The sequence below is a fragment of the Pteropus alecto genome, unplaced genomic scaffold (genome assembly GCF_000325575.1).
Source record: "Pteropus alecto unplaced genomic scaffold, ASM32557v1 scaffold98, whole genome shotgun sequence".
Lineage (NCBI taxonomy): Eukaryota > Metazoa > Chordata > Mammalia > Chiroptera > Pteropodidae > Pteropus > Pteropus alecto.
The window spans coordinates 1,563,606-1,574,269 of record NW_006443570.1 but is presented as its reverse complement, the minus strand read 5'-3'; the positions used below and the strand labels follow the sequence as shown (position 1 = coordinate 1,574,269).

Genomic DNA, 10,664 nt, shown 5'->3' with positions numbered 1-10,664 from the left:
GCAATGAAGAGGTCACTGCCATGCGGTCCCCACCATCAGAACTGTACTATTTTCAGTCCCCTGCTCTCAGCCCCTGAAGGCTCTCTGTGTCTTTCAGAATGATCGCTAAGCAATATGGCGATCTCTGCTGGAATGAAAGGGGATCTCACCAAGGAAGGTCGTTCCTCTCACTCTCTAGGAAATGAGTGTCTGAACAGTGTCCTTCTAGAGGTCCAGACCTTCATCCTAGGCATGCCTGAAGCTGAGTCTAGTCTCTGACGACCGGCACTTGCGGAGTCCTTTGTGCTTATGCAGGCTTTATAGCACTTGCATCACAGATTCTGTGAGCTTACAAAGCACTAAGTGCCATTCTGGGCACTTCATTTTAAGACCTAGAAAGCACGCCATGTGAAGGGTAGTTGAGAAGCCAGGGATGTTTGTCATGGTCACAGCTTTTAAAGATATGATTTACTCGAACAAGTGCTTTGTTGAAACATCAATAAATTGATTCTACATCAGAGGGAAGAATTGGAACAATTAACAGAGACAGGAGGAACTTTGTTAAAATCAAACCTCTGCAACAGTAGATTGGGCTACCCCCATCAAGGAATGGGTCCCCCATCCCTGAGCATGGGTAAGGAGAGGCCGAAGGAGCATCTGTTAGGGTCTTGCAGAGGATAGCAGTTAGCCCAGCTGTTTTGTGATAGTAACTTGAACTCTGATTCTCCGAATCTCTAATACTTTAGGACATTTTTACCACAAACTAATCCGAAAAGTGCTACTTGTCCCGGATTGGTTTCTTGGGGCTTTTTTTGTGAGATGTTAAAGGTAATCTGAGAAAATAGAGTTCCCAGGTCAAAGATATTCGGGAACGCTGGGTTAAACAAAGTAGAACTTTTGCTATTGTTTCTTTCTCTTTCTTGTTCCTTTTCTTCCCCAACCAGCACTTGTTTTAGCTTTAACATACCAAACACAACGTGCCTCTTCATGCAGAGGATCAGGGCACATAGTATTCCCAACTGTATCCGGCCAAAGAACACATCATTCATAATACACAATCGGAATCTCATGGGACACTAGTGTTCAACAGAATATAGTTTGGGAACTTATGCGAAACCATTTCCTTGTAATTTCCTAGGAGTTTAATAAACAGACTCCATTATTTGATAGCTATATTATAATGATTATTTTTTTCTACTGCTTACAAAGAGCTTTCATATATATTGTTGAGGATAATAATGAGAGCTCACTTTGTTGTGTATTATCAAATTTGCTAAGTTAATTCAAAATTCCTGGCCACTTGAGAGTGAAAGAAAAATTGAACACAGCACATTTTGGGAGTACACTAATACTACAGAATGGATAAATATGCTGATTATTTTTAAAAAGTAGATTCAAACAAGGAAAGAAATGTTTTTTACCTTTTATACTCAGCTTAGATTCCTCCATTGTCCTATAAAAGTGATAAAGGTTGAAGCTCATTTTAGTATTAGCGACAATCATAAAAACTTCTCAAGATGAACTAACTTCCTTTGCCTGCTTGTAAATCTGTAGCTCTTTAATGAGAATAATTGTCTGAGCTCTGTAGTTTCAAGGTCACGAGTTCGTGAGAGAACTTCCTGCACCCAGAGGGCAGTGAGTACTGCCTCCTGCTCACCCTGGGGTCAGGGGAAGTCTCCCGGACCACCTCCATCCTTCCAGCCACCTGCAGGCTTTGCCCCCACCGGGATCCTTTCTAGGGTATGGATCTGGAGTCCGGAACGCCCCAGGCTTCTCAGATTGTTCGCAGTTTGAGACTATAATTATTTATGTATTTTAAAAGTAAACTTCTAACCCTTTTTCCTAGGTCATAGAATGTATGCACCCTTTTTGTGGACAGCATTTGTCATTTCCCACGGTGGTCAGAAGTATCAGATTGGAAATCTAGATACCTCTCAGTCTCTTATGAATCTTTTCCTGCTGTTAGGCTAAAATATTCCCTCAACCTTTTTTTTTTTTTTTGAGCCCAAATTGTGTGCATTCCCACTGAGAAACACTAGAGGTAAACTTTCTTAGTGTTTCTTAAGACTTTAATATATTAATTTTAGCTGTTTTTTTTTTTTTTTTTTGAGCCAAAATTGTGTGCATTCCCACTGAGAAACACTAGTAAACCTTCTTAGTGTTTCTTAAGACTTCAATATATTAATTTTAGCCGTTGACATCAAATCTCAGTGTCCCGTGAATAATACCTAACTCACACTTGGTGCCCAATGAAGTACAGCCTGATCTAAGTATCTTTGGGAGAAATTCACCATAAACCTTTTTGCTCTAGCGTGACGATTAAGGGAACCGCAAGGTGCGTGAATGCACGCACGAGAGCTGATGCCCCTTTCACCCTCCGCCCCGCCAGCCTTTGCCTCACCCTTCCTTCTCCCCATCAAGGAGCTGGCGGTAGGTGGCGATTTCCTTCTCTAGGTGGGTTTTGATGCCCAGAAGGACCTTGTATTCGCTGTTCTGACGCTCCAGGTCATGGCGGAGCTGCGTCAGTTCCTCCTCATAGTGGGAGAGGATCCGTTGCATGTCCTGGAGCTGGCAGGAGTACCGAGACTCGGTCTCTGATAACATGTTTTCTAAAGCAGATTTCTGAAAGAGGAAATGACATTTCTAACATTAACCGACCGAGACCTTGATCGATTGAATAATGTGTGCTTGTCGAGTAATTAGAATATGCTGATGACTCTTCTGGGTGTCTTGATGGCTTCTGGGGATGCAAAGATGAGAAGTGGGCTGACTTATAGGTTTGGGCGTGGGCAGTCAGGAGTTGAGCAGTGTCTGGACTTTTGAAGTCCATTTTTTGGGCATAAGACCTTTGTGTCAGGGTTCACTTTGGCAACTCTGCTGTTCTCCTGTGGTGTTTATTGTTTGTGCTCCTCGTTCGGGATTGGACATATGCTGCCTGCCCTGATCTGTTCCTTACCTCCTTATGCTGACATTTGTCTCTGGCCAGACTGAAAGCTCCTAGAGGGAAACAGCACCTGAGACTGCTGTCTCATTGTGTCTTCAGAGAAGGGTCTCAAGTAGCGATGCCAGATAAAATAGAGGCACTTATTAAATTTGAATTTCAGAAACACAACGAGTAATGTTTTAGTACAAGTACATCCCAAATATTGCCCTAACATTGCATATGAGACATACTTATGCTAAAAATACTGTTTATCTGAAGTTCAAATTTAACTGGGTGTCTCTTTTAATTTGGTCATCTGGTAATCCTAGTTACAAGCAGTGCTTTTTCATTATGACCGTGGTAACAAATTGTCATTACTGAGGAGATTCTGGAAGTTGCAAAGTGAAGTTGCTGGGCTAGGATACAGAGAGCTCAGGTCAAGTCCCCATTACGTTTGGATTTACCGCCTGCTTCATAAAGCACGTATCTTTAACTTTAAAGAACTCACAGCAGTGCTGGGTGGCTGCTCTCGCTTTATCATGGCTGCTAACCCTCCGGGGGCCTTTACGGCTGCCTGGCCATTAAACCACATGTCCCTGGTCTAGTCACTCTCCTGTTCGCCCAGAGGGCTATTTCATACCTTCTCTTCTGTCCTTAAAGCTCCCTTCTCCTCATTCTTTCTCTCAGCCCGCAGCTTTGCTTCATAAATCACTGAGGAAATGGAAGCGATTAGGAGAGGACTCCCCCAAGCTCCCACCATCACTTCTCCCACATACTGGGATCTGCGTCCAGGTACTCACTTCCCTCCTGCTGTGTATGAGCTGTCTGTGCTCTAGTCATCTTCATAATTGCTCACCTCCTTGCTTCACCAGTGTTCTCTCTACTAGGTTATTCTCGCCTGCTTTCAAATAGAATAATTTCTTAAAAATTTTCTTTCTTGAACCCATATCTCCTTTCAGCTATCATCCAGTTTATCCCCTCTCCTTCACCTGCAGTAAAGTTCCTCCAAGAGTTGTCGATACCTGCTGTTTCAAATTCCTCTTGACCTCCCTCCAAGGGTCAAGGCTATACAGACAGGCTCCACTGTTACCCCATGTCCTCTCCTCCCTCTCCTCCCTCTCCTCCCTCTCCTCCCTCTCCTCCCTCTCCTCCCTCTCCTCCCTCTCCTTCCTCTCCTCCCTCTCCTCCCCTCGTCCCCTCCTCTTCCTTTGTTTTCCTTCCCTTCACCCACTGCAGCCACATTGGCTTCCCTGCTGTTCTTCCAACCTATTGGACACACCTGTGCCTCACAGCTTTTGCATTTGCTGTTCCCTCCACCTGGAAACCACCCCCCCTCCCCATAACCACATAATGCACCTTCTTACCAAATTTAGATTTTTGTTCAACGGTCACCTTAACAGTAAAACTTTTCCTGACCACTTTGTTTAAAACGGTGGCACTTTACTGTGGTATGCCTTACCTATCTCTCATGCCTCATTTCTTTGTATACTTTTCTCCATCTAATATATCATATATTTTGATGATTTATTGTCTGTCATCCCTGCTAGAATATAAAATCCTTTATTATCGAATTAGCAGGGCTTAGAATAGTGTCAGATAGTAGGAGGCATGAAAACGGGTGTGAATGCCTTGTTGACCTTGCAGGCTTGTTGTGGAATACTGTCTATTAAAATGTTTTGAAAGCTGCAAAACACTGTAATTACTTCTGTGTGCATTATCATCCTGACAGTGCAAATTTCAAATGTCTTTTCACCATTACCGATTTCTAAAACATAACAGTCATTTATCATGTGTGTCTGCAACAAAACGAGCTAATAATTTTTCCCCAAGTTCAAGGGCAGAGGAGCACTCAGGGACGATATTGATGAATGATTAGAAGGTAATGATGGACTTAATGAATTTTGAGTGCTTATGACACTTATACATAGCATTTTACTAAAAACCTTGAAGATTATAGAAATGACTATGACACAAGAATTTACACTTTTCTGGGTAAGAAGACATTCATAATGAATTGAGCAGTACTTTGGAGTCAGCCAGGCCTGGATTTGCCACCAATTTATGTTGGCACCGGAATTTCTCTTTATTAGGTTTTGGGGGAACAGCTTGGTTGTAAGTGGGAAGAGCCTTTACTGAGATTATGGGAGTCTGCCCCACCCACAGATACCACGTGGCTTTACCACTGGCCACTTAGCTGTGCGACCTTGGCCAGTTTACTTAACTGTTTGGAGCTTTGGTTTCCTCATCTCTAAAGTGGGGACACTAAGACTTACCTGGAAAGGTTAATGTGAGGGTTGATGACATTTGATATAATGAACTCCTTAGCACACCACCTGGCACAATGTGGACACTCAACAAGTGATAGCTGTTACTTTCATTCTCATCAAGAACAATTTGGATGGAAAGTGGGAAGTGAGAGATGTCCCAATGGAGTTGAGCCAGAGAGAGAGAGAGATAAAGAGAGATAGAGAGAGACAGAAACAGAAAGAGACAGAGAAACAGAGAGACAGAGAACAAGGAAGGCTTTGTGGAAGAGGTGGTACCCGACTCAGGACTTTCCTAACTCAGACTCACCTTGTTGCACTGTGCCTGTAGATCAATCTCCAGGGCCTGGAAAGTGCGCTTCAACTCATGGATGTTACTTTGGCTGCTCTGCAGAGCTGTTGGACTGGCTGCTTCCTGGGCCATGGCCGTCTCCTGGGCCATGGCTGCTGACTGTGAGACCAAGCAAAGAGCAGAGACATTGGCATCGGACCAATGGAAATGGAACCTTTGGGAAGTTTGGGCACCTTTCTTTTACCTGCTCTTTATACCAAGCATCCAAATCTTGGTGCTTCTTCTTTATCATAAACTCGTATTCCTGCCTCATATCCTCCAGGACCTTAATCAGATCTTCCCCTGGCGTTGTATCCACCTTCACATCGACCATGCAGTCATTTGGCACATGACGTTCCTCCATTTCCTGCATAATAACAGAGAAAGAAAATGAATTGGCTGCGACAGTCAGAAAGAGGTGTGTTGATTGGCAGCGGTAAATGGATCTTTTAAAAATTCATCTTATGTGGTTGCTACTCTTGCACTGGTTTGATTTGGCTTCTCAATTATTACTTATTGATGACAAAACATTATATGATTTTCCCCCCTTATATTTTCATAAAATAAAGCACCAGACAGGTAATAAACTGGCTTTTATGATTACCGACTGATTGAAAATGTTTCAGCAAGAATTATGCCTACATAGTGTGTGACGTACTCGGCAAAGGTTCTTGGGTGAAGCGATGACACAGATAAGCAGTAGAGCATTTTAGATTATAGATCAAAGCTTTTGGGAAGCAGTTCAATAACCCAAAGCCAAAAGGCATAGAGGCTTTTAAGATTTCATCAGTGCTTTAGGACTCTGTAAGACCAATGCCCATAGGATATTGTGAAAACAAAGAAACCAAAAGAAAGGTTTAATTAATGGTCATTGTCTAACCAGCTGTTCAGCTGTAGGGAGGCTCTTTGATGTTTATAAGCAATATTGTTTGCGTAAAATAGGGATTGTGTTTCCATCATTTTATCAAAGTCTCAGAGACTTTAGATGGATGGTAATTGTTTGCAAGTCGGTTAAATGTTTCTGTAAATTAAGATTCTTAATTTTTGCCACTAGTCATATTTACCTTGGCCAGTGGCAGATTCTCTTTATTCTTTTGTCCCTCAATTTTCTGCACACTGGGTCAAGGAAGGAAGTTTGGTCTCACACATTTATTTTTACAGTATCATATCAACAAAAAAACCTAGGTAAACATATTGCATTAAAACCATTGTCTGATCTATTGTTCATTGCGATTGTGTTTTGGCTCTTGTATCTGGCATTTGAGTAGATAACCTTGGACTTGGAAAAATGAGATGTGTATATGGTTGCTTATGATTATTTAGACTGAAGGACAATGGGACTGTCATAGAGATGGTGGTTTCTTCTATGGTTATTGAATCACCTAAAATGTGCAAATTCGGAGCTGTGCTGGTGACTCCTGGGGCGCCCTACCTTCTCATGGCGCTTCTTCATGAGGATGAGCTCTTTCCTCATCCCTTCTACCTCCTGCTCCAGGTCTGTTGTGATAATGGTTAGGTCATCCAAGGTCTTTCGGAGACCCTCAACTTCAATTTCCAAGTCTTTCTTGAGGGAGTGTTCATTTTCATACCTTTGATTAGAAGAAAGGGAAGAGCATACCTATTGTTGGAAGGCTGAGGTCTTTGTGAGGATTCACCTTAGTTTAGAGGTGACTTTCCTACTTTTTAGGTTTAATGGGAGCAAATTAATCCACGCTACGTGTTCTTTGTATATCTGTTTCACACATTTTTTTCTATGATGGTGACTCAATGTTATTTTTTTTTTAATTAGAAAGAATAAAATAATAACCAGTCATATGCACATCACCTAGATTTAGAAACCATTAACATTTTGCCATAGTTGCTTCATCTCTATTCCATTTTGTATTTTAAAGTAAATTAGGGACATTATGGCATTTTATCCCTAAATAGTGTTTGAATGCATCTTTTAAGAAAAAGACATTAAAAAAAAACAAGCATAATAACATTATCACACCTAAAAAATTAACAATAACTTTTTAACATCATGTAATGCTTGGTTCATATTCGAAGTTCTTCACACCAAAAAGTGTGTTTTATATCTGGTTTGTTTAAGTATTTATTCTTGTTATGCCTTTTAATTATATTTTAGTAAGATTTTTACATGTGGATAATGTGAGATAAGTTTTTCTTCTGAAAAACAGAAACAAAAACAAGAGTAACCGAAACAAAACAAAACAAAACAAAACACCCTCCCATCCCCTCAAACATACCCCACGACACTGTGAAGAAGGAACTTACTTGAGGCTGAAGTCATCCACTGCCATCCTTGCGTTGTCAATGAGAAGAATGATCTGGGCATTTGTCAGCTTACCATCCACTATCTGTAAAACAGGAACCAAGAGTCAATTCAGTGGGACACACTTCACAGGAAAGTTTCATTTCTGCCCTCTAGTCCCCTGGGTATATGACTTGTTAGCAAAGGTGACTTCTTTTTCTGGCAAGGGAACAATGAATAATCAAATCAGCAAGTATTTACTGAGCACTTACTAGGCAGAAAACGTAAGAATGTATTTATAATAAGGATGTGGTCTGCACTGTCTTTTTTTACATGGAGTTTTGATAGGCTCGGACTGATGCAAATGATGAAAGAATGTTGTTACAGGAAGAGGAAGGAGTGTGATTGTTCAAAATGCCTTCTAACTTTCTAGTATTATGAACATATCTTAGTGTTTTGCTTAAGCTCGTCTGCATCTGAAGATGTTAAAAGTGGTTTAGGTTCTGATCCTTTTCTTATTGAGCACATTAGTTTGGTTCCCCGAAAGTGCAATAATTATTTTGGATGAACACAGTTCTTCCTTGTGATACCATTCATGTTTCTGATTAGTGATACTGAGCAAAGTAGCACTGATATTGGTTTGTCCAACTAATTTTAAATGAATTTTATAGTACATTTAAACAATGTAAAATATATTTTTTAATAGTCACCTCATACCATAATTATTTTTTTCCCAAAGTGACTATAGTCATATATACATAACTTATAATGTGTTTGTGTTTGTAAATTATTCCATGATGAGTGTGCCCCAATTGTGGCTATTAAAATATTAACTGAAATAATTCTTTACCATCTAATGAAGCAGCTTAATAAACTTTAACTGTGTTAAAGTCTCTAATTAAAGACTTTCACTAGATATCTTTACTTTAAAAAGAAAAATATTATTGAAAGTGTCTACCTGAGCAATTATGTGTACATATATGATTTGTAAATACTTCTAGGTGGTTGTTATCAGAGTACACATTTGATGTATGTCACTGTCTTCAGGAAAATTGTGTGGAAGATGTCTCAATATCACCAGTATAATAATACTTTTGTGCCAAGTATTGTGCTGAACGAGAAACTGGGAGATTTTCCTTTTACTTCCTGTTGCACCCATCGATGTGAATTTGGGTCAGTCTCTCTCCTCCCTGGGCTTCAATTTCATCATCTGTTAAATAAGGGGTTTGTACTAGAGACAAGTGACTGAGAGGTCCCAGCTCCAAAATTCTGTAACTTAGTTAGAACCAGAGAATCCTGTGACATTCCCATTGTATTTATACAGATAATTCCTTTATTTAGAAAAGATTTTCATAGGACAAAGATATACCTCAATACAAAGGTACCTTTGAAAAATCTGTTCCTATTCAAAGCTCCACTGATTCCATGGAATTTGGTATCATGAATGCACAATAGCAGGATTCAGAGGTGGTGATACCACTGGGTCTGTACTCAAAGAGCAGGGCCTGGGACCCTGCTCCAGCATCCACTAGCTGGGTGACCTTACTGAGTGTCAGTTTCTTCATCCACAAAATGGCAATAAAAATAGCCATTTCTCAAAGAGGTATGAGAATTAGATTAGAAGAGATAAAATAAAAGAATGTTGTAAAATACTTAGCATATTCCGGGCATACTGGAGACATTCTAAAAAATTGGTTGAAACTAAATTAGTTCAGAAAAATGTGAATTGCCTAATTTTCTTCTTTAAAATCTAGCACTTTTGTAACTAGAGCCTGCATTGAATAAATTTCAGGATTTATATGTTGAGATGCACTCTCAAACTTTGTCCGTGGTGGGAGATAGCCAGGCTGGCTGCCCCTGCCCAACTTTTTTCTTTTTGTGGTGGATTCCAAATGGTACTCTGGCTCCGTCCTTTGCTCTAAAAAAGGATTCTGTAGCTCTTTCTTTGTCTTTCCTCTGTGGTGCTTCTTAGGGACTCTCTTACCAAATGCTTTTCCCAACTGGCTCTTCGTTGTTTGCATTTCTAAGCTTATGGGAAATAAAAAGTAGTACAACTTAGGGTTTGCCTTAGTTGTGCACCAAAGTGTTGTCTGATACCCAGAGAAACCATGCGCTATATGCTCCACAGAATTGAGAACATCAAAAATATCACCTGTGGGCTTATTTGGCTTTCCCGAGTTAGACTGATAATGCATCCCCATCAAGAGTCTGATTTCCCCAGCCAGCATTCTCATAGTATGTGAGTGGTGAGTTCTGAAATGCACTTGATATAGAGCACATTTAAAAACTGAAGCTACTTCCCACACTCTTCGGGTTACCTGATACAATGTTATGATACAGCCAATATTTCTGAGACATCTTTTGCAGTAATGAACGGATGAGGATGGATTGTGAAATGATATGTGAGGCATGGGTTTTGCATGGTGTGTTATAATTAATCACCTGGAATCTCCCCAGGGCCTGCGTTATTCTTTTAAAAGAATCTAGTTGATGTGTTAGTGCAGCGCCATTGCTCCAGGCTGTGTGATCTACTAGGGAGAGGAAAACAGAATTTTTTTTTACTGTAAACCAAAATGCCAAATATAGTATTATTATGAGCTATTCTAATATTCTAATATCCCTCTCTGTCCAACTCTGTGTTTCAAAGGAGTGGGTTAATTTCGAACTCAACTTCTTAGAGACTTTTTGAGTAACATTTACTATCCCTAAAGTGGGGGCTGTGTCTACTCAGAATGCTTCATGAAGGCCTGGGAAGGGGTCATCCTTGAATAGTTGTGGGACCTTTTTTAGGCCTCTGTTTTCTCACCTGCAAACTGGGGAGATTGGGAAAGTCAGACAACCTGAACTTCAAAAAGTTGTTTTCTTCAAGTACAGAGAAAAATGTAACAACTGAAATAAGAAATCCAGGAAAGA

General features: G+C 40.4%; 1 protein-coding gene across 1 annotated transcript in view; it reads right to left on the bottom strand.

Annotated features, from left to right (window-relative positions):
* KRT23 (keratin 23) overlaps positions 1–10,664 on the bottom strand; it is a 13,142-nt gene that overhangs the window by 325 nt on the left and 2,153 nt on the right. The window contains exons 2-8 of the mRNA XM_015599101.1: positions 7,775–7,857; positions 6,930–7,086; positions 5,703–5,864; positions 5,477–5,599; positions 2,381–2,601; positions 1,401–1,432; positions 744–853 (exon numbers count right to left, since the gene is read on the bottom strand). Coding sequence (XP_015454587.1) covers positions 744–853; positions 1,401–1,432; positions 2,381–2,601; positions 5,477–5,599; positions 5,703–5,864; positions 6,930–7,086; positions 7,775–7,857 — 888 coding nt within the window. The remainder of the gene's footprint in view (positions 1–743; positions 854–1,400; positions 1,433–2,380; positions 2,602–5,476; positions 5,600–5,702; positions 5,865–6,929; positions 7,087–7,774; positions 7,858–10,664) is intronic.